Source organism: Cetorhinus maximus, chromosome 27, assembly GCF_964194155.1.
Source record: "Cetorhinus maximus chromosome 27, sCetMax3.hap1.1, whole genome shotgun sequence".
NCBI lineage: Eukaryota > Metazoa > Chordata > Chondrichthyes > Lamniformes > Cetorhinidae > Cetorhinus > Cetorhinus maximus.
In genome coordinates, this window is record NC_135905.1 from 14803293 (window position 1) to 14827928 (window position 24636).

At 44.0% G+C, this 24636-nt stretch overlaps 1 protein-coding gene across 1 annotated transcript in view; it reads left to right on the forward strand.

Moving 5' to 3' along the window:
* LOC144668603 (catechol O-methyltransferase domain-containing protein 1-like) overlaps nucleotides 1-22271 on the forward strand; it is a 53914-nt gene extending 31643 nt beyond the window's left edge. The window contains exons 5-7 of the mRNA XM_078530781.1: nucleotides 4063-4117; nucleotides 20257-20390; nucleotides 21808-22271. Coding sequence (XP_078386907.1) covers nucleotides 4063-4117; nucleotides 20257-20390; nucleotides 21808-21957 — 339 coding nt within the window. The 3' untranslated portion in view covers nucleotides 21958-22271. The remainder of the gene's footprint in view (nucleotides 1-4062; nucleotides 4118-20256; nucleotides 20391-21807) is intronic.
* Nucleotides 22272-24636: the final 2365 nt, after the last annotated feature.

Consider the following 24636-nt stretch of genomic DNA (forward strand, 5'->3'; position numbering starts at 1 on the left):
TGCTCATTCGCGTGAAAAAGCACACTCTCAGCTTAGTGAACCCCGCCCCCCACCCGCCCGCACAGGGAGCGCATAGCACTTCCTGGAGAGCGTCACGCTGGGTGGGCTTTAGTTGGCCCGTCCACGTAAAATGGCGGTGTGCCCCCGATCGGGGGTGCTGATCGGAGGCGCGCCCGCACACACCCGCTCCTGAACTTCCCCCCTGAAGGGGGGAAAATTCTGCCCAATGTTACAACCCACCCCCAGGTGAGGTTCCCCAAAGCTGTTGATACAGACAAAAACGACACAATTTGTCACTATCCGGCTGGGACACTCCCAAATTGTGTGCCCCACGTGAGAAGGGATGAACTGGCTTCCCTGCCTTTATTTAACACCCCCCCCCATTCTATTGGTCACAGCAAGATTTAATCTAAAAGGGATCCCTTTCGTGGATACCTTTCTCCCAGACCCAATCGTTCTGGTTTTGAAGGAGCCAATTTGATCAGACTTTCTTGAGCTAAGGGTACGAGTAAGTTTATTAACTACTAAAGGCAAGAAAGGATAAAACACATGCATATTCAGTTATACACATTAACAGTAAGAAGTTAGCTTGAAGTAAGTGAATATGTATACGGTTTCAAGGTTCCAGCAGTGTTGAATTCGGTATAGAGGGAGAGAGATCGGGATATTTGCAAAATGGCGATTGGCAGAAGTACTTTGTGTGATTGTTACTTCTGAGTCAAACTTCCAGCACTTGCTCTCTCTCAGAACACCCGCCAACAGACAGACACCAGGGCAGCTTTTCAGCTCACTTTTAACCCCTTCTTTGTATATTCCAAGTTGGAAGTGAATCACAAATCTGTCCGGGCATTACTCACAGGATTTCTTGATGAGATGATACTCACCTTCCATTATGTCCCATTGTCTCTACCAGAGGCAGCAATTAGGTTTTCCACCCATGGTGGTTGACAGGGCCCTCAACCGTGTCTGGCCCATCTCCCGCGCATCCGCCTTCACACCTTCCCCTCCCTCCCAGAACCTTGATCGGGTCTCCCTTGTCCTCACTTATCACCCCACCAGCCTCCGCATTCAAAGGATCATCCTCCGCCATTTCCGCCAACTCCAGCATGATGCCACCACCAAACACATCTTCCCTTCACCCCCCTGTCGGCATTCCATAGGGACCATTCCCTCCAGGACACCCTGGTCCACTCCTCCTTCACCCCCTACACCTCAACCTCCTCCCAAGGCACCTTCCCATGCAACCGCAGAAGGTGCAACACCTGCTCCTTTACTTCCCCCCTCCTCACCGTCCAAGGGACCAAACACTCCTTTCAAGTGAAGCAGCACTTCCCTCAATTTAGTCTACTGCATTCGCTGCTCCCAATGCAGTCTCCTCTACATTGGAGAGACCAAACGCAGACTGGGTGACCGCTTTGCAGAACACCTTCGGTCTGTCTGCAAGCATGACCCAGACCTCCCTGTCGCTTGCCATTTCAACACTCCACCCTGCTCTCATGCCCACATGTCCGTCCTTGGCCTGCTGCACTGTTCCAGTGAAGCTCAACGCAAACTGGAGGAACAGCACTTCATCTTCCGATTAGGCACTTTACAGCCTTCCGGACTGAATACTGAGTTCAACAATTTCAGATCATGAACTCTCTCCTCCATCCCCACCCCCTTTTTGATCCCCCTTTTTTCTAATAGTTATTCTATTTTTTTAGATATATATTTTTCTTTTCCCACCCATTTCTATCATTATTTTAAAAATTTATTTCCATCCATTGTTTTATCTCCATCTTTTAGCCTATTTCAATCCCTTCCCCCCACCCCACCTCCACTAGGGCTATCTGTACCTTTCTCGTCCTGCTTTCTACCCTTAATGTCACCATTAGCACATTTCTTAGATAATATCACCACCGTCAACACCCCTTTGACCTTTTGTCTATGACATCTTTGGCAATCTCTCCTTTGCCTCCACCTATCACAGGCCCTCTATCCAGCTCCACCTGTCCCACCCCCCTCTACCAGCTTATATTTCACCGCATTTCTTATTCCTCTTTAGTTCTGATGAAGAGTCATAGGGACTCGAAACGTTAACTTTGTCTTCCTCCCCACAGATACTGTCAGACCTGCTGAGTTTTTCCAGCAATTTTTGTTTTTATGTGAGCAATTAGTTCCTTTAGTGTCTTTAGAAGTACCTTGTCTGGCAACAGGGTGAGGTTCCATTATCTCTTAGGGAGTCACCCTGCAGCATTCCGGTCAGTGGCATGTGTGCATTTTAAAAACTCAGGTCTTGTTTTTAATTTCCGGATGCAATTCAGTGTTTTTCCTTCATCATCATGACATTCATCTAACTAAAGCAGTAAGATTAAAAATTAATTTGGTGTCTAGATTTTACCCGTGTTGTTTGATGTAACCTGAATTCCTTGATTTTGGATTAGAGACCAGTATTTTGTGTTTGATTTCCGTTAATTCTCCCTCTGATCTGCTGCGTGTTCATGAACTGTGACATCAGTAATGCTTTCTAAGGCTTAAGTTCATTTGCACATTCTGTTGAATGGCACATTATCCCCAATCAGCTTTTCTGGAATTACTTTCACCTGATAGACCTTTAATGACCTGTGCAGTCAGATATTGTAACAAGAATAAACAGAAACAGTGCAGAATTATTTTGGAATTACGCCAATTCAATTTTTGGACTTCATTTTTTTTTTTAAAAAACTTAACACTTGGGAAATAAAATTAATTGAAAATGAAAAAGGACTCACACAAATAACCTTCATTTCTTCCCTCTCTCTTTCTCTCCTTCCCTTAACTCTCTTCCTGATTATTTGCTCTCATTCTTTGGTTCAAAGTTGATGATCTAGAAATTCAGGTGGACTGTTGGGAAGGATAGTTGACATCAGGGCTGGGGGGATGTGGTCAGCGCTGGAGTTCAGAGTTCAAGGGTCAAGGATGGAGAGCAGCCTGGAGTCCATGATCCAGGGTGGGGTGGGCGGGGTCGCTGACAGATGCTGTCAGAAGCAGCAGTCCGATCTTTTAATGTAAGATCTGGAGTAGCCCTCCTGCATTTATTGAAGTTATTTGCCTTTGTTGCAACTTGGTTTGGTTTCTTATAATGGCTCCAGCAGCCTCAGGACAAGCCAACGCTGGAGCGGGGACCTTGAGCAGATGTTAGGCCCTTTGCATATGTAAGTATGGGGCTTAACATCTGCTTCAGGAGCAGGTAAAGGATGCCTCTTGTTTAACCTTGTCAGTGGCCAGCGCTCGTTCAACCAGGAACATGCACTGCTTTTTTTGCCCGTCAATTGGACCTCTTAGTAGGCTGAGTAGCGCCTGTAAAATGGTTGCCGCATGGCCCAGTTTTTAAGCCCATGACTTCACTCTGGTGAAATGAAAGCTGTACAGTCTACTGGAGAAAAGGTTGTCCTGATTCTTATAATTATACCAATTCAAGTTTGAGCCAGGTGTTTAATCGCTACTCTGCCTATCGTTGGAAATGATTCCTGAGCAACATATTATAGCTCTGTGTGTTGGTGAGATGTTGGAGTATTTTTAAAGGCCTGAAACTTACTACCATTTACTTAAAAATCCAGTTGCAATTGCCTAGGGCAGCTCAGGTAATCCTGTTCACAGTCCTCATGTGAATAAAGGTGTCAAGGACCCAATGTACTTGGTGTCTAACAATCTGCTTTTGTTTCCTTTTCCTCTCTGCAGCAAGGTGGATTTGGGAGGTTAGTTGTTGCCGGTGAATCATTAGTTATGTGGATAGCTGCAAGCTGGTGCTGTTGTGCTCTGCTGTTTGATGGCCCTTGTTCTGTCAGTCTGACTAATGAGCCCTGCTGCTGAGGGGCCTGTGATGAATTAAGGCCCAGACTGTTCACTCTCGAGCTTGATTGGTTTATCTTGGTCCCAGTGAGAGAAAGCTCAGCACATTGTGCATGGGTAGCATATTCTCCTGCCTGTTCGAAACATTTCCAGATAACTCCACACTTCACTGAGAACAAACAAAACGTCACTGAATTCACGTTGGGTTTCTGTGTTTTTTTTAATTAAATTTCTATGTTGATTTAATTGCAGGCTGGAGTGGAGCATAAAATTGACCTACAGATTAAGCCAGCAGCTGAAACACTTGGTAAGTACTGTAAAACAGGCAAGAGAAACAGGAGCCAAATAATCATTAATTCTTTAACTCTGGCATTGCTTTTACACCAGAATTATAACTTAGTCCTACTTGTCCTCTCGTCTCGATTTAATAGAGTGGAAGAGATACTTCATCCCTCCAGATGTTCCTTTACTATATCCAGCTACACTATATCATTTATTCACACAACTATGGGCTGAATTTTCCCTCCGTCGGGAGAGGGGGAAGTTGATGGGCAGGCGCGTACAGACGCACTTCCGATTGGCGCCCCCGATTGGAGGCACATCGCCATTTTACGTGGGCGGGCCAATTAAGGCCCACGAAAGAGCGCACTCGTCTCCCTGAGGCTAAGTGCAGCCTCAGGGAGATCGGCTGTAAATGTAAAAATGATAAGAATAGAAAAATAAAATTTCCCTAACATGTCCCCTCACATGAGTTGGGACATGGCCATAATTTTTGCAAAACCTTTATTAAAATTTTTTAAAGCCTACATGAAACCTCCTCCCGCCCGTGGATGAGGTTTCATGTTTTCTCTAGTTCCTGCCGGTGCTCCTGGCCAGCCGCCAACCTTAAGGATTTCGCTGCGTTCCCGCCTTCCTGAAAATGTAAATGGGGCGCGGTGACGTCAGGAGTTCACCCCCCCGATGTCACCGCGCGTCATTTTACGTGTCGGTGAGCGGGCCCCGCCCCCGCTCGCTGACGTGTAAAATCCTGCCCTATTTTTGGGGATCGTGAGGCCCGTCACCAGCATTTATACAAATTATTTTTCTTCTGCCCTCCTTGTCAGCTGTGGCTCAGTTACAAGTCTCTGAGTCCGAAGGTTGTGGGTTCAAGGCCCACTTTTGAGCACGTAATCCAGGCCGACACTCTAGGGAGTACTGAGGGAATGCTGCACTGTCAGACTTTCGGACAAGGTGCTAAGTCCCGTCCACCCTCTCAGGCGGACATGAGAGATTCCACCGTACTCTTTAGATGAGGACTCCGGAGTTTTCCAAGGTGTCCTCACCATTCGAAAACCCTGAACCACCAACACAAAGAGAAAACAGATTATCTGGTTATGCTGCTTGTGAGAGCTTGCTGTGCACAACTTCACATTTCCTACATTATAACAGTGACTACGCTTCAAAAGCACTTCATTTGCTTTGGAATGTGCTGAGGTCAGTTAATGTGACTGGAAGCCTAGGACGCATCCCAAGAAACTCTACACTTTTTTTTGTACAAAGTAGAAAAAAACACACGCAATGATACAATGAAGCTTCCAGTGTCTAAAAATGTCTTTACATCATCCCTTTTCTCAATTGAATTAACTATTGATGGTTAAAAATGATAGCTACAATTTGAAACCTACAACCTGAGATGTCCCATCACTAGCATTGTGTGTGAATGGCTGGCATGAATGGTCCTTTCACATATCAAACCCAGCCTGGCTTGTTTATAATGGAGTGATCAGCCAGCGCATGTCTGAAATCATGTGGATCTCACCAGAGAAGGGCAGAGTCACTGTTCTCATTGGCAGGAAGGTCTAGAATCAGGGGGCATTGACTCAAGGTGCACAGCAAAAGAACTGAAGGCAACACGAGGAGAAATCTTTTTACAGAGTAAGTGGCTGGGACCTGGAACGCACTGCCTGAGAGTGTGGTGGAGGTTGACTCAATCGTGGCTCTCAAAAGGGAATTGGATAACCATCCGAAGGGAAGAACATCTGCTGGGATCTGTAGAAAAGGTGGGGGAGTGGAGCTAGCTCTCTTAGAGAGCCAGCATGGGCATGAGGGGCCAAATGGCCTCCTCATTTTATGATTCTGTGCGCGAGATTCCATGGAAATGGAATTAAATTAGCGCAGCTGCTGCTGTAAAAAGGAGGATATCTGACTAATGCCAGACACCCCAGTCCACACGCACGTAGTCATCTAGCAGCTGTGAACATCCATGAGTAGATGCAGAGTTGGTTTAAATAATGTGCAAGTTAAAATCTGTTCCTGACACAATCGAGCAGCATCCATGCTTCTGGCCAAAGCATCAGCTTCTGTATCATAGGTTCTAACCCCAGTGCAACTTGACCATCAGAACACAGGAAATTAGGAAAAATCTTTCCTTTTTTAACTTTACTTCATCTGCCGAAACGTCGGGGAGAATCTTCGGCTCGGTGAGCGGGGGCGGGGCCCGCTTACCGATGGTGTAAAATGACGTGGGGCGACCTCGGGCGTGTGTCCCGACGTCACCGCGCGGCATTTAGATTTCCAGTTCGGCGGGCACATAGCCAAGTCGGCTGCCCACCCGCCGAACTGTCAAAGCCCTATTAAGGCCCTTTAACTAACAATTAAGATAATTAACGGAGCTGCCCGTCCAACCTTAAGGTTAGCGGGCAGACGAAGAGCCCAGGCAGCCTTCGTACTTTTCATGGAACCTCATCCACGGGCGGGATGAGGTTTCATGAATGATTTTAAATTTTCTCAAAAATTTTTATTGAAATTAGTGCACGTGTCCCAGCTCTTGTGACAGTTTCACAGGAGGGGAGACATGTTGTAAAAATATTTTCAACACTTTATTGAACCGTTAAAACTTAAAACAAATCTCCCTGAGGAACCTCTGTGCCTCAGGGAGATATCGGCACTCCTTCGCGCACATGTGGGCGTGAAAAAGTGCGCTCCCAACTCAGGGAACCCCCTTCCCCACCCATACAGGGAGCGCACAGCGCTTCCGGGCACGCGTCACGCTGGGCAGGCCTTAATTAGCCCGCCCACATAAAATGGCGGCGTGGACCCAATGGGGGGTGCCAATCGGGTCCGCCCCCGGACAACCTCCCCGACGGGGGGAGAATTCTACCCATCGAGTTTAACCTGGTAGATGTGGCCTTGCTCAGTTGGCCTTTGCTTCCTCTAGGTGGCACCTATGTCCTTTAGAGGTTGCTCACTGCTTTGGCTTTAGTTTAAACTCCGAATGTACCATTTCCCTAAATTCAGCTTCAACTTTGCAACAACTTTTAATGCTCCCACTTCCTTTAATGGAATATTGTTATCTTAATGTGTGGTGAGAGTTTAGACTGTACAGCAGTTATGAAAGATGGACAAGTACAAGGCTCCATAGTAGTTGTACATTGAACATCCTTCCATTTAATTCCTGGAGTGGACGATGTAATGAGGCTGCAGTCTTAATGACTGAGGTTAATCCTTTGTAAATTATCTTTCAAATAATGGCGTTTGATCTTTGCCAATATGGGAGCCTAACTAATCATAACTGGTTCTTGAAATTTCAAATTGAACTTTCGATTTTGAGTTTTAAGCTGACGATTTGAGGAACGTTTGAGGACTCTGGGTCTATACTCGATGGAGTTTAGAAGGATGAGGGGGGGATCTGATTGAAACTTACAGAATACTGAAAGGCCTGGATAGAGTGGATGTGGGGAAGATGTTTCCATTAGTAGGAGAGACTAGGACCCGAGGGCACAGCCTCAGAGTAAAGGGAAGACCTTTTAGAACAGAGATGAGGAGAAACTTCTTTAGCCAGAGAGTGGCGAATCTATGGAATTCATTGCCACAGAAGGCTGTGGAGGCCAGGTCATTGAGTGTATTTAAGACTGAGATAGATAGGTTCTTGATTGGTAAGGGGATCAAAGGTTACGGGGAGAAGGTGGGAGAATGGGGTTGAGAAACTTATCAGCCATGATTGAATGGCGGAGCAGACTCGATGGGCCGAATGGCCTAATTTCTGCTCCTATGTCTTATGGTCTTATGATTTGGTTTATTGGATTTTCAAATCGACTGTCTGATGAAAACGTACGAGCATTTGAAATAGGAGCAGAAGTGACCCACTCGCCCCCTCCAGTCTGCCCCGTCATTCAATAAGATCATGGCTAACCTGTTTATGTTTCGAATTCCACATTCCCATTCACCCCCGATAACCTTTGATTCCCTTGCCTAACAAGAATCTATCTACCTCCACCTTAAAAATATTCAATCACCTCGTCTCCACCGCCTTCTGAGGCAGAGTTGCGAACTCGCTCAATCTCTGAAAGAATAAATTTCTCCTCATCTCTGTCCTAAAAGGGCGTCCCCTGATTTTAAAACAGTGCCCCCTAGTTCTGGACTCACCCACAAGAGGAAACACCTTTTCCAAATCCACCTTGTCAAGGCCATTCAGGATCTTGTATACTTCAATCAAATCACCCCTCACTCTTCTAAACTCCAGTGAAAACAAGCCCAGTCTGTCCAACCTTTCCTCATAAGACAACCCATTCATTCCAGTATCAATCTAGTAAAACTCGTCTGAACCGCCTCCAATGCGAAACAGAATGTGTCTGATTATATACCAGGGATGGAGTTTATTTTGGGAGATCCTGAATTGTGAATATTTGACCAGACACTGTCGCCTAGCCTTGATAATGTTAATAACTGCCAAGCACTATTGAGTTTCTGCTCAAAGTGTCAGCCACGACTCAGTGAGTAGGCCTCTCGCTTCTGAGTCAGAAGTTGTGGGTTCACATCACATTCCAGGGACATGAACACAAACCCAGGCTGACACTCCAGTCAGTCCTGAGGGAGTGTGGCATTGTCAGAGGTATTAAACTGAGGCCTCATCTGCCCTCTTCGGGACATGTCAAAGGTTCCATGGCATGATGTCAAAGAAAAGCAAGGGAGTTATCCCTGGGTCCTGGTCAATATTTATCCCTCAATCAATATTGAAAAATAACAGATTATCCAGTAATTATCACATTGCTGCTCGTGGGAGCTTGCTGTGCACAAGTTGGTTGCTGCTGCATTGGCTGTAAAGCACCTTGGGACATCCCGAGGTTGTGAAAGATACAAAATAAACACAAGTTTCTATTTCTCAAGTGACACCTCCATTAACCTTTTGTTAGATAAAATTGGCAAAGTCTGCTTCTGCTTGATGTCTTTGACATTTCCCCTATGAAAGCAAATCATTTAGCTCGCAATGTTTGACCCAGGAACATTATTGGCAGTGACCAAGGGCTTTGACATGGCTGTAATGTTCCCAGGTCCAGCATCTCCTGTAGCTTGCTGCTTGTATGGCACAGGGAATGCACGTGGGTGCACTGCTTTGGAAGTCCCTGCACTTACATGGTGCCCAAACTGCTTTGTAAAGGTGGTTTGTCCAAGAACAGTTGCAAAAATGTAGTAGCAATTCACCAACTTCCTATTTCTCTGCGGAGTTAAGAGTGATCTGACATAGTGACCTGACCGACTCTCCTTGTTTTCTAGTCCATCCTCTGAGGCAGCAGTGAAACACCAACCCCCTTCCTGACGATAGCGTTGGAACTTTAAACATACTCACTTGGCCTCAATGCTAGCTTGGTTGGCAACGCGTACCTTGACTATATAATCTACCTTCCCAGGTCTTTCCACCATTCTATTATCAGAGAATGATAGTCCTGTTCCTCTCCCAAACCTGATTTCAATCTTCAACAAGGTTATAAACTCTCAATCACAACCATTATTTTGCTGTAAAAAGGATCCCACCATACCGTTCACATTGAGTATGTGAATTGAATCTAAAGGCTCAGCCCACTGATCCACTGCAAACCTTGTGTTCAATCTGTGATTTATGGCGTCTGTACAAAGCAGGAATGACTAGAGATTCCTTACTTTTTTTTTCTCCAAGTAGCAAGTAAAAAAGAGGGAGCAGAGTTAGAAGAAAAAAACCCAGAAAATGCTGGATAAACTCAGCAGGTCCAACAGTATCTGTGGAGGGAAAGACAGAGTTAATGTTTCGAGTCTGTGTGACTCTTCTTCAGAACCTGTTTCAGATTTCCAGCATCCGCAGTATTTTGCTTTGATCTTAGAGCAGAATTATATCCTGTCTTGTTTAAAATCCCCACAGGACAGGCCTTAAAATGGTCGACGTAGCGAGTCTGATAGCATTAAGATTACAAATTTATAGGTGATTTTGGTAGATTTATTGGATTTTCCAGCGTTCTGATAGAAATATTGGGAAAAGCTGACACAATAATTACTGATCCAAATATTAATACATATAATCAAAATCTGTCCTGTACATCATCCATCCAGAGATTTAGAAAGTGGGGGTTTTTCATTTTCAGATTTAGTTCTTAATTATTCAAACTTCTATGTTACAATGAATCACAGTAATAAATCAGTACATCTCCACCTCCTCATCACCAACGCACAGTTGTGCTGTACTCCACAAATGTATCAACTCTGCTGCTTAACCCTTCTGACTATTGAATGGCCTTTGGTTTTTAAACCTACATGGAAATGATGGAAACATAGGAACACGCGAACATTCAGCCCCTCGAGCCTGCTCCGCCATTTAATAAGATCATGGCTGATCTGATAGTAACCTCAAATCTGCATCCCGCCTACCCACAGTAACCCATTACCCCCTTGCTTACCAAGAATCTATCCACCTCTGCCTTAAAAGTATTCAAACATTCTACTTCTACCACCTTTTCAGGAAGAGAGTCCCAAAGACTCAAGACCCTCTGAGTGAAAGAAATTTCTCCTCAATCCTGTTTTTAAGCAGTGTCCCCCTATTTCTAGATTCACCCACAAGAGGAAACATTCTTTCCTCATCCACCCTGTCAAGACCCCTCAGGATTTTATATGTTTCAATCAAGTCGCCTCTTACTCTTCTAAACTCCAGTGGATACAAGCCTTGTCTGTCCAATCTTTCCTCAGAAGACAACCCATCCATTCCAGGTATTAGTCTAGTAAACCTTCTCTGAGCTGCTTCCAAAGCATTTACACCCTTCCTTGAATAGGTGACCAATACTGTACACAGTACTCCAAATGTGGTCTCACTAGTGCGCTGTACAACTAAAGTAAAACCTCCCTACTTTTCTATTCAATTCCCCTCGCAATAAATGATAATATTCTGTTAGCTTTCCTAATTACTTGCTGTACTTGCATACTAGCCTTTTTGTGGTTCATGCACTAGGACACCCAGATCCCTCTGCACCTCAGAGCACTGCAATCTTTCACCATTTAGATGATATGCTTCTCTTTTATTCCTCCTGCCAAAATGGACTATTTCACATTTTCCCACATTATATTCCATTTGCCAAATCTTTGCCCACATACTTAACCTAGCAATATCTTTTTGTAACCTCCTTGTGTCTGCTTCACAACTTACTTTCCTACCTGTCTTTGTGTCATCAGCAAATTTGGCAACCATCCCTTAAATCCCTCTATCCAAGTCACTTATATAAATTGTAAACAGTTGAGGGCTCAGCACTGATCCCTGTGGCACACCACTCATTACATCTTGCCAACCTGAAAAAGACCCATTTATGCCTACCCTCTGTTTCCTGTTATCTAGCCAATCTTCTATCCATGCCAATATGTTACCCCCTATACCATGAGCTTTTACTTTTCACATTAACCTTTGATGTGGCACTTTATCAAATGCCTTATGGAAATCTAAGTACAGTACATCCACCCCCCTTTATCCACAACACGTTACTTCCTCAAAGAACTCCGATAAGTAAACATGATTTCCCTTTCACAAAACCATGTTAACTCTGCTTGGTGACCTTGAGCTTACCCAAGTGCCCTGCTATAACTTCTTTTATAATAGCTTCTAACATTTTCCCTACGACAGATGTGAAGCTAACTGGCCTGTAGCTTCCCACTTTCTGTCTCCCTACTTTTTGAATAATGGAGTTACATTTGCTATCTTCCAATCTAATGGGACCTTCCCTGAATCTAGGGAGTTTCAGAAAATTAAAACCAATGCATCAACTATCTCACTAGACACTTCCTTTAAGACCCTAGGATGAAGTCCATCAGGACCCGAGCTCTTGTCAGCCCACAGCTCCAACAATTTGCTCAGTACCACTTCTCTGGTGACTGTAATTTTCCTGATTTCCTTCCCCACTTCCATTTGGCGGTTTATAGCTGCTTCTGGAATGTTACTTGTATCCTCTATAATGAAAACTGGTGCAAAAAACCTGTTCAATTCATCTGCCATCTCCTTATTTTCCATTATGAATTCTCCAGCTTTTTAGTTAACCACGGATGGTGTGTCTGTCCCTTGGACTTTTTCTTATTCAATGGAATGTATCTATTCTGTGCATTCTGAAATACCGCCTTAAATATTAGTCACTGCATCTCTGTTGACCTATCCCTTAACCTAATTTGCCAATTCACTTTAACCAGCTCAGCTTTCAAGCCCTCATAATTGCCCTTATTTAAGTTTAAAAACTTAGTTTCAGACCCACTCCTCTCTCCCTCAAACTGAATGTAAAATTCAATCATATTATGGCAGCTGCCACCTAGGGGCGCCTTCATTATGAGATCATTTATTACTTCCATCTCATTGCACAATACCAGGTCTAGAATAGCCTGCTCTCTGGTTGGTTCCAGAACATGCTGTTCTAAGAAACTATCCTGAAAACATTCAATGTACTCCTCATCTAAGCTATCTTTGCCCATCTGACTTTTCCAGTCTATATGTAAATTAAAATCTCCCATGATTATCGTAGGGCCTTTCTGACAAGCTCCAATTATTTCTTCCTTTATGCTTAACCCCACCATGTGGTTATTGTTAGGGGGCCTGTACACAACTCCCACAAGTGACTTCTTCCCTTGACCATTTCTCATCTCTACCCAAACTGTTTCCACAGCCTGGTTTCCTAAACTTAGGTCATCCCTCTCTATTGTGCTAATATCATCATTAACTAACAGAGCCACCCCTCCACCTTTTCCTTGCTTCCTGTCCTTCCTAAATATCCTGTACCCTTCAGTATCCATGTCCTCCTGCAGCCATGTCTCCGTTATGGCTATCAAATTGTAATTATTTATTTCTAACTGCATTCTCAGTTCATCTGGTTTGTTTCAAATGCTGCGTGCATCCAGATACAGAGCTTTTAATTTTATCTTTTTATTCTTTTTATAACCTGTGGTTTCATCTGTTGATTTACTGTTACATTTATACTCTCTATCCCTTCCTGTCACGGTCTGTTTGTCATTTCCCGTAATAATACCTTTTTCTTTTGTCTTGTCTCTGCTCTTTGATTTACTACATCTTCCCAAATTGGATCCCTTGCCCCCACTATTTAGTTTAAAGCCCTCTCTACTTCTCTAGTTATGTGGCTCACAAGAACACAAGTCCCAGCACGGTGCAGGTGTAGACTGTCCCAATGGTACAGATTCCACTTTTCCCAGTATTGGTGCCAGTGCCTCATGAACCAGAACCCACTTCTCCCACACCAGTCATTGAGCCACACATTCATCTCCCTAATCTGATTTATCCTAAGCCAATTTGCATGTGGCTCAGGTAATATTCCAGAGATTGTGATCTTTGAGGCTCTGCCTCTTAATTTAGTGTCTAGGTCCTCATAACTGACTATGCAGAACATCCTCTTTTGTCCTTCCTGGAAAGGGAAAGACCAACTCCGTCCAGCCTACCCCACACAATGATGCCTCTTAAACATTGTCTCACAACAACCCCACCCACCAGCAGGAAGCTAATCGCCTGGAAGAGGCAAAAAAACAGTCACTTTTGAGAAGCAGACTCAAGTTAGGAGGAACAATTCTGGAAAATAGCCCATAATCCCCTTAGACGGTCAAAGCCAGTCCAGGAGACCAGGTTTACCACGGGCTGAAATTTAGGTCCCGAGGGCGGGCGCCCAACCTGATCAGGCGTAAAATGGCACAAGAAGACGTTGGGTGAGCGTCCCGATGTCATCGCACACTCGCATGATATTTCACTCGGTGGGCGCGCACAAAATTCGCAAGTGCACCCGCCGACAATTAAGAGGGCAGTTAAGGCCATTAAAGGTGCAATTGTCTCCGATTTTTCGTAGCCGTTCCAACCTTATGGTTGGCCGATGGGTGAATCGGCTGGGCGGACTTTGCATTTCTCATCAAATATCATCCAAGGGCGGGATGAGGTTTCTGTTATGAAATAAAATTTAAAAATAAATATCTGCGGGCAGCATTTTTATCACCTATATTTTCAGGTGATTGATTGTGATGCATGGACATTTTTTTCAGCTTTTAAAACCTTTATTTGATGATTTTCAGGTCTGCAGCTCCCTGAGGCAGCATTTCCCACCCTCTCCCTGCCCCCACCCCGGCAGCGCTGAGCATTTCACACTCGCTGGCCAGCCAGCATGAAATCACAGTTGGGGGCCGATCGCAGTCGGTGGTCTGTTTCCCGACTGCTCCCGGGCCCACCAATCGGCTGTGCCCGCCAATCAGCTGTGCCCGACAATCGGCTGTGCCTGCCAATCAGCTGTGCCCACCAATCAGCTGTGCCCACCAATCGGCTGTGCCTGCCAATCGGCTGTGCCCGCCAATCAGCTGTGTCCCCAATCGGCTGTGCCCACCAATCGGCTGTGCCCACCAATCGGCTGTTCCCGCCAAAGGTAAATTTCAGGCCCATGATTCGTATTCTCGGGCTTCCTCCGAGCTTTTGTGTTCTGTGATATCTGTCACAAGCAGAAACTGCTCCAGCTCTCTTTTGTTAAGTTGCTTGCAACTTGTTTGCTTAGTCGACTATCTTGTGAGAAAAGAAGAACCTTCAGATACATCTGGCGTAGTTCCGCCCTTGTGTCATTTATACGCATGACCCTGGTCCTCCCTAACCTATTTAACTGAAATGATCTGCTAGTGTTGTCTCGCCCCTTCAGAATTTAAATCCTCCATCAGATCTCCTAAGTCTATGCATCTCTAAAGTACAAAGATGCGGCCTATCTAAGTAAGGTGTTTTAAAAAGGGTCCCATTCTTGTTTGCAGCCTCTCTGCTTGAATCTTTTCCACAGCCTCTATAATGCCCACATATGAGGGGTAAAGTTTTGTAACCTCCTCCAGGTGCCATGCCTTGGTGACCATGGACTTCCATTGGATTGGTCCATGATTATGATTGGCAAAGTACTGCAGTAGTTTGCTGTTGTCTTCTGCAGTATGGCTGACCAGGAAACTCTCCCACCCTTACTGCCTACCGCCAGGCATATTGGAAGGATTTACAGGCTGATGAACAACCTGTTTGGCCACATTACGAACACACCTTCCATGACCATCAAGTCCTGAAGTAGGACTTGAACCTGGAGCTTCTAGCCCAGAGGTAGGGATACTACCTACTGTGCCACAAGACCTCCTCCCCCTTTATAATCTACAGAATCACAGTGTTGATTTTTAGAGCAGCACTTGCCTCAACAGGGCTTTTCGCAAACTATGTTTCAGTGGTTGTCAAACTCTGACCCTTGACTTGTCATCGTGTCCTGAAAACGTTTGTCTGGAGTTTGCAGTCAGCAGTGAAGGAAGGTGTTCACTGTTCACTACGCTTCCTCCTCCCTACAGAGCTTTCTCGGGCTTTTGTGCAGCAACTTGCCATCTTATCCAACAGGAGCACTGGGTTAGGAGGGACAGTGTAGTATAAATGATGGAATGAAGGGCTTGAGGGACTTGGCATGTCTTGGAGATTACCAATAGCATCATGAGACAGATTCCCCGTCTCGAGCTGCCTACAGTTTCTAGGTTCTCTGACCTCCTCATGTGATTGACCAGTTCAAAACCATTTTAAATATTTCAAAGGCTTGCTTATTAATCTCTTTTAATTTCACCATACATTAAAGAATAGTTCAGGGATGGGAGAGTGATGGAGAAACCTTTAAATAGGTTTCATAACCATATTATCCATTGTTTGGACAGAATGAGGCCAGCATGAGAGATGATTATGTGCTAGCCTGCTCAGTGTCGGCAGTTTCTAAAGCAGTGTAAGTCTGATAATATTACTGAATTAATCCTTGGCTGCATTTGAGAGCAATCTGAAAGAAATGGTAATTGAAGCTGCGTTTTGAATGAGCCAAGATTTTCCTAATGAATGACAGGTCACAATTAAATGAATGTCTCCATTAGCGGTACAGCATTCATTAATCATGCTTCAGGTCAGCATGCCCCCAGCATGGGCCAGCTTTTAGCTTCACTTTGTGACTAAGCACACAATTTAAAGAGAGTTCCTCCAAATATGCAGCCATTGGTGCAAAGCTACTTTCTGCTCCTCATTGTAAACAAACTGGCAGGGTCAACTTTTCAAAGTGCCATTAACTCTTCCAGGCGATGGGTGAAACGCAGTATATTCAGTGAGTGGACCCTGCAGATTGCGTAAGTCACCATTTTTGTATGGGGGCCAGTGGTGGGTTAAGGACCTCAAGAAGGAAACTGCCTTAAAAAGGGCATTTGTGGCTTTCCAATTCTCATCACCTGACAGCAGTCTGAGGAGGCAGTGGCTGGACCAGTAATCCAAAGACCCAAGGTAATGCTCTGGGGACCCGGGTTTAAATCCCACCACGGCAGATGCAATTCAATAAAAACCTGGACTTAAAAGTCTAATGATGATCATGAAACCATTGCTGATTGTTGTAAAAACCCATCTGGCTCACTAATGTCCTTTAGGGAAGGAAATCTGCCGTCCTTACCTGGACTGTCCTACATGTGACTCCAGACTCACAGTGTGATTGACTCTTAAAAATGCCCTCTGAATGAGGGCAATTAGGGCTGGGCAATAAATGCTGGCCTAGCCAGCGACAGCCACATCCCATGAATGAATTTTTAAAAATTCAGCTGTAGAATTCAGCCAACGGGTTCTCAGATGGTACAGCACAGCTATGATCCAATTCACTGTGCTAATATCCGGGTATAGATTCCTCCAGGTGTTTCCGACAATTCCTTTCTCACTAACAGGAAAGCAACTGCACACATACGTCCTCAAACTGAGGAGGTGCCTCTAATATAATTAAATGCTCACTCACGAAATGAAAGTAAACCAATAATTTAGATCCTTTGTCTTGCACTGTCCGCAGGCCATGGAGGGCCTTGAGGATACTGGTCATACCGCATGTCTTCCTTCCAAGACCACCTGAGCATGGACTAAAGGACAAAATAGAGACAGGCAGCCAGAGACCCTGTGCCAATGTTATCCAGGACCTGTGAGTGACAGTTTGGACCAGATCCTAGGAACAGACCCACGAGAATTGGCAAGGAGAGCCAATAACATGCCTTTTCCCTGTTAGTCCACTAGCGTAATTAATTAATTAATCGATCAATTAATTAATTAAATGGAATTCTGGAATACAAAACTAGCATCAATAATGGTGACCATGAAACTACCGGGCTGCCGTTAAAAACCCATCTGGTTCATTGATGCCATTTAGGGAAGGAAATCTGCCATCCTTTCCTGGTCTGGCCTAAATATGACTCCAGACCCACGTGGAATGTGGTTGACTGTTAAATGCTCTCTGAAATGGCCTAGCAAGCCACTCAGTTGTATTCCAGAAGCTGGCTCACTACCAGCTCCTCAATGGGCAATAAATGCTGGCCACCAGCAACGTCCACATCATGTGAATGAATGATTAAATGTATGTGGTTTCTTTGTAAAATAGTAAAATTTTGTGTGCATGAAGGGAACGTTATCTGGCCATCACTGTCCGTGCTATCCCCTTGAGTCCCTCCTCCCCTGTAAATCTGTAGAAAATCAGATTAGTGGATTTTACAGCATTGCTACCTTTCTAATTGTATATATTATTACAATGGCTTAGATATGATTTTTTTTTAACAGTTTTATACTATTTTATCCAAGTTTTGCTTACCCCCTGGGTTTGACCTCTGGGTACAAGCCATTTGAGCAGATTCACGAGCTCATTTTTCCCATGGAGAATGGTGCAGGGCTGCCAAAGATCCTTCAGCAGTGAAAATGTGTCTTTGCTTTGACTTTCTATTGGGACAAACATAAACTGATATTTATTTATTAGCCAACCTTGAACGATTGATCTAACGGTAGCAGATCAATTTGGGTAACATTTCAGTTTATGGAACAAGCCAGCCAGCCTGAACCCTTGGCTTGGCCTGTGGTTTATCAGCCATCATTACCACTAATTTTATTGGTCTGTGGAGAGCTTTAAATATTTGGTTATCGATGTTGCCAGGACTTGGGGCAGTGGTGGTATAGATCCCATGTCACTTGCTGCAGAACAGGAAAATAAATTTCCAAATATTGCACACTCTCTCCTTTTGTCCCTCTGGGTAAAGCAATTGTCATTAAAATTGTGATGATGCTTAATGCACAGTTTCTACAATTTCCCTTTGGCTGAATTCGCTGTTTTGCTGATTTATGGATTTTGGACCTTTGCCCGGGTGTGAAAGTAAGAAATCAACAGATAAGCCAGAGTTTGGACTTCCTGATTCCTTACACTACTTTCAAACTTTCCAACGTGTTGCTGTTGGTTCTTGACTAAAAACAGTCAATGTTCATTAGCCTGGATAATGGCAACCAGAGGGAACCTTTTAATGTTAGCAAACGGTCAACTGTGCCATTCAAGAAAATGGTTCTTAATGGGAAAAACTTTGCTAGTTCTCATGCAACCTCTGCTCTGCCTGACCACTGGGCAATGCGGAGCAGGCAGTATACCTCCATGTTGCTGTCTATTACAGCTTTAAAGCAGAAAATGGCTGCAGCATCTTGGTGTCTACTTCTCTTCTTCTGTAATGATTACAACATTCACTGGTTAAACAGAAATAATGGAAAGAAATAGAGCAGTAATTCTTATTAATTGTTTGAAGTGAGGTTGTCACTTGCTCTTTAAAGGCTAGTTTGGGTCAAGAGTGAGACTATCCACTTGTTATATAAAGCAAATGGCTAGCTTCCTTTCAGCTGCTCTGGCTCCTGACTCTGTAGTCAGCAGAAACTGGTGATAAAAAGCACAGGATAGCTCAGGGTTTAAATTCAATGAAATGAGGTTGCCTAACTGAGCAACAAAATGCCATGCTCATAACCAAGGATGACGTACAAAGCAGGGCCTTCATGTGATAATTGTCAGTTAAGCACAAAGCTTCAGTTCAACAGACACATTACAGCCTTGGTTCAAACGTGGACAAAAGAGCTCTAGAGGTGAAGTGAGAGTGACTGCCCTTGACATCAAGGCAGCTTTTGACCAAGTGTGGCATCAAGGAGCCTAGCAAAACTGGATTCAGAATCGGGGGGAAACTCTCCGCTGGTTGGAGTCATACCTAGCACAAAGAAAGATGGTTGTGGTTGTTGGAGGTCAACCATCTCCGTTCCAGAACTTCACTGCGCGAGTTCCTCAGGGTAGGGTCCTCAGCCCAACCATCTTCAGCTACTTCATCAATGACCTTCCTTCCATCATAAGGTCAGAAGTGGGGATGTTTACCGATGATTGCACAATGTTCAGCACCATTCGTGACTCCTCAGATACTGAAGCAGTCCATGTCCAAATGCAGCAAGACCTGTAAAATATCCAGGCTTGGGCTGACAAGTGGCAATTAACATTCATTCCACACAAAAGTGTCAGGCAATGACCATCTCAGAGAGAAACTAACCATTGCCCCTTGATGTTCAATGGCATTACCATCACTGAATCCCCCACTATCAACATCCAGGGGCTTATCGTTGACCAGAAACTGAACTGGACTGGCCATTGTGGCTACAAGAGCAAGTTAGAGGCTAGGAATCCTGCAATGAGTAACTCACCTCCTGACTCCCCAAAGCCTGTCTACTATGTGATGGAATATTCTCCACTTGCCTGGAAGAGTGCAGTTCCAATAACACTCAAGAAGCTCGACACCATCCAGGACAAAGCAGCCTACTTGATTGGCACCACGTCCACAAACATTCACTCCTCCACCACCGACGCACAGTGGCAGCAGTGTGTACCATCTACAAGATGCACTACAGGAACTCACTAAGGCTCCTCAGATAGCACCTTCCAAACCCATGACAATACCATCTATAAGGACAAGGGCAGCAGACACATGGGAACACCACCACCTGGAAGTTCCCCTCCAAGCCACTCACCATCCTGACATGGAAATATATCGCCGTTCTTTCAATGTCGTTGGGTCAAAATCCTGGAACTCCCTCCTTAACAGCACTGTGGATGTACCTACACCACATGGACTGCAGCGGTTCAAGAAGGCAGCTCACCACCACCTTCTCAGGGAGCAATTAGGGATAGGCAATAAATGCTAGCCCAGCTAGTGAAGTCCATATCCCATGAATGAATAAAAAAAAGCACATGAACATTACCATTAAGTCATATTAGTTCCTTTTACCTGCACATGCTAACTAAAGAGGTTTGAAAATGATTTGTCCCTCTTTAGTAATTGTATTCTTCTGCTCTCCTGATTTTTCAACAGATGAGCTTCTAGAAGCTGGTAAAGCAGAATCCTTTGACTTTGCCTTCATTGATGCTGACAAGCTGAACTACGACGTGTATTATGAGAAATGTCTGAAACTTATCCGGAAAGGAGGAATAATAGCGGTTGACAATGTGAGTCTGTAAGGTGTCCTTAATTAACTGATGGGGTCAGTTGGCTGATGACAGCTTGTGATTGGTAACAAGATACTGACGTGGTCCTAAAAAAATTTTTAAGTGGCATAAGTGGAGGGAGTTGTCATATGACAAACTTTGAGTTCCAAAAGGCCATGTAAGGAGTTTCACCTTATTACAGTTAGAGCTGTTTCTATGACCTTGTTCCACCATAACCTGATCATGCTTTGTTTTCCTCTCCTTCCATTTCCCAGCTCAGCTTTGCCAATAGAAATTTTTGTTAGGCGCTACCTCATTGGGTGACTGTGAGCTCCTGAGTTTTGCCCCTCCTCCACTTGCATTGCAATCTGCCAACAATACTGGATCCATTTGTAATAAACAATAATTGTCAGCCATGGCTCAGTGGGTACCTCGCTCGTCTCTCAGTCAGAAGGTTGTGGATTCAACAATTTCTTTCTCCCTCCCTCCCACCCCAGGGACTTGAGCACAAAGTCAAGGCTGAAACCTCAGTGCAGTACTGAGGGAATGCTGCACTGCCTTTCAAATGAGACATTAGGCCAAGGCCCCTCTCTTCCCTCTCAAGTGCACATAAAAGATCTCATGACTCTATTTCAAAAAAGAGCAGGAGAGTTCTCCCTGGTGTCCCAGTTAATGTATCCTAATATTTGAGTAGAGGAAAATCCTGCTTATCTAGTAGTGGAGCAACCGAGCTGTACTTTTGCCAGCTGCACTATTTTTTATTCCTGATAGCTGACATTTTGTAAAGTTGCTGATGCTTTGGAGAATCAAGCTGTTTATTTAAAGGTTTGCTGGACTTGCTGAAACTCTAGGTGTAATGGTTAGAGTGCAGGAATCATCATGGAACATTCGCATTCTGCTCCATACTGTATATATATGTGTGTGTATATATGTGTATATATATGTATATATATATATGTATATATTTAAAAATATATGTATTCTATATCTAAATATACATATGCAACACATACATACAATGGTCACAGTTCCCAATATGCCAATTGTCCTCTTAATGTGTTTCTACTGATCTTAACACTTGCTGCTGACTGATTGTCATATGGTGCATTCTCCATGGCAACGCCACTTGCCAACCAATCAGCACTCTCTTCACATACTGTATAAATTGTTGCTTTCCCCTTATATTGGTTATTCTTGTGAAGTGTCCTGATGAGTGTAAAACGAAAAGCTTTGACATGTCTCTTTTTTCAGCAGTACTCCAGTGTCAGTACCCTCTCCATTTTAGCTAAAAAAGGTGCACTGATATTTCTTTGGATTCCCTTGGACTGTTGGGGATATTTAATTAGGAACAAAAAAGATACCTTCCCTTCTATCTGCTCTAAATGATTTTGTCAGATGCACCCTCAGAAAGAATCTGCCTGTTTTTTTTCCCCTACAGGTACTATGGGGTGGGTCAGTGCTTAATCCAGGAAATGACCCCGACACACTGAGCATCGTTAAACTCAATGAGAAGATTTACAGGGACAGCAGAGTCAATATGAACATGCTCACCATTGGCGATGGAGTCACCTTGGTCTTCAAGCTGTAATGCCAACTCCAGTGAGCACACATTCCAACTGTGCTCACGGTATTTCTTCAGCAAGTGCAACACCAGATAATGGAACATCTTCCTGTTGTTCACGCTACCTATATCCTTTCTCTGCTCTTAGTATTTTCTCACTCTATGTTTTAAATTCTGCAGCTTTCCAAAATGACATACCAGTGACGCGCTTATACCTCCACCTCTTTAAGGACCCAAATCATGTCTTCTACCACTTGCTTCATTCATTCATTGAAAGGATCATTCCCCAGAGTATGAGACACAGTTGGAAACAAAACACAAGGGGCTGAATTCTCCAGTCGGCGAGTAAAATGACGTGGGGTGATGTTGGGTGGGCTTAGATTTTCAGTTCAGCGGGCACGCAACCAAGTCGGCTGCGCACCCGCCAAACTGTCAAAGGCCTATTAAGGCCATTTAAAACCTAATTAACTCAATTAAATGAGTTTCCCATCCAGCCTCCGTGCCTCAGGGAGATCTCTGCGCTCTTTCGTGCACATGTGCAAAAGAGCGCAGGCCCCGACTCAGGGAAAGCCCTCCCCCGCCCTCACAGGGAGCGCTCAGCGCTTCCGGGCGAGCGTCACACTGGCCGAGCCTTAATTAGCCTGCCCACGTAAAATAGTGGCGCGGCCCTGATCAGGGGCGCCAATCGGGTTCGTGCCCACCCCCGCCCCTGCACAACCTCCCCAACGAGGGGGAAAATTTTTCCCATGATGATATCTTTGGAAGATTTTTCACATCACAGGAAGATTTTTAATATTGCTGTTGGGTGTAGACGGGATGAATTCAAAACACTCTTCACCTTGAATTCATGTAAAACCTAACAACAACAACTGACCCTTATCAGATATCTCTGATATCTGCTAATGCATACAAGAGTCTTGCATAAACATAAGAAATAGGAGCAGGAGTAGACCAGTCACCGTTTGTTCCTATTTTGGTGTTCAGTTAAATCATAGCTGATCTACCTCAATTTCACCTTCCTGAACAATCGCCCTTTATCCTGAGACTGGGACCTTGTGCCCTTTATTCCCCAACCAGGGTAACATCCTACCACCATCTACCCTGTTCAGCTCCTTAAGAATTTTATATGTTGCAATGAGATCATCATTCATATTTCTAAACTCTAGGCAATACAGGTCTAGTCTACTTAATCTCTCCTCATAGGACAAGCTTATTACAATCTGCCAACCCAAAAAGGCCCATTCATTCCTACTCTCTGTTTTCTGTCAATTAACCAATACTTAATTCATTCTAATATATTATCCCAAATCTATTCTAATATATTACCCCAAATCCATTCTAATATATTACCCCAAATTCATTCTAATATATTACCCCAAATCCATTCTAATATATTACCCCAAATTCATTCTAATATATTACCCCAAATCCATTCCAATATATTACCCCAAATTCATTCTATATTACCCCAAATCCATTCTAATATATTACCCCAAATCCACTCTAATATATTACCCCAAATCCATTCTAAAATATTACCCCAAATCCATTCTAAAATATTACCCCAAATCCATTCTGAAATATTACCCCAAATCCATTCTAATATATTACCCCAATTCCATGAGCCCTATTTTCTGTGTACTAATGTCTTGTGTGGCACCTTATTGAATACTTTTTAAAATTCCAAATGCACTTCATCCACTGGTTGCCCCTTATCTACCCTGCTAGTGCACTCACTCTGCCTTATGTGCACATGTTCTGTTGTAGACTGCTACCATCCCACACTTAACAGCAATTCAAGAAAGGAGATAATTTGCTAGCATCTGCAAATGCACTTTTGTAACCAATTTGACGGATCTGTTAAGTTCTTTAAATGCACTTGTGCTCAGATTTATTTGGTAGACTGAATGGAGTTCAGAAAATGACATTCAGGGACAACATCATCTTCATAAAGATGAAAGGAGATAGAGTAAACGGGCGAAGACCTTTCAACTCTGGGAACTGCCTTCCAATCCAACCAGTGATTTAATTGTTTTCCTTGTAGGTATTGCTTTAGAATGAAGGTACCGAAAAAATCTTGTACTTGTCTGTCAGATTCGTTTGAATATAGACAATACTGAGGATTGAAGAGACAGACGGCTGTTAAAAATTGCCTGTAATGAGCACCTAACATGTTGAAACCAGGCTGGATTTAGCAAAAAGGATCAATTTTCTAAAATAGGTAATTTTTTAAAAAAGGATTTTAACAAAAACCTACCTTGTGCAGAACCAATTATTTGCACACAATTTTCCTTCCTCTCACATTAAAGAATCACAGAATTTTAATGGCACAGAAGGAGGCCATTCGGCCCATCATGTCTGCACCAGCTCTCCAAATGAGCATTATGACCTAGTGCCATTGCCCTGCCTTTTCCCCATAACCCCGCACATTGTTTCTGTTCAAATAATCATCCAATGCCCTCTTGAATGCCTCGATTGAACCTGCATCCACCACATTTCCAGGCAGTGCATTCCAGACCTGAACCACTCGTGTGAAAAAGTTTTTTCTCACGTCACATTTGCTTCTTTTGCAAATCACTTTAAATCTGTGGCCTCTCATTCTTGATCCTTTTACAAGCAGGAACAACTTCTCCCTATCTACTCTGTCCAGCCCCTTCATGATTTTGAACATCTCTATCAAATTTCCTCTTAGCCTTCTTCTCTCCA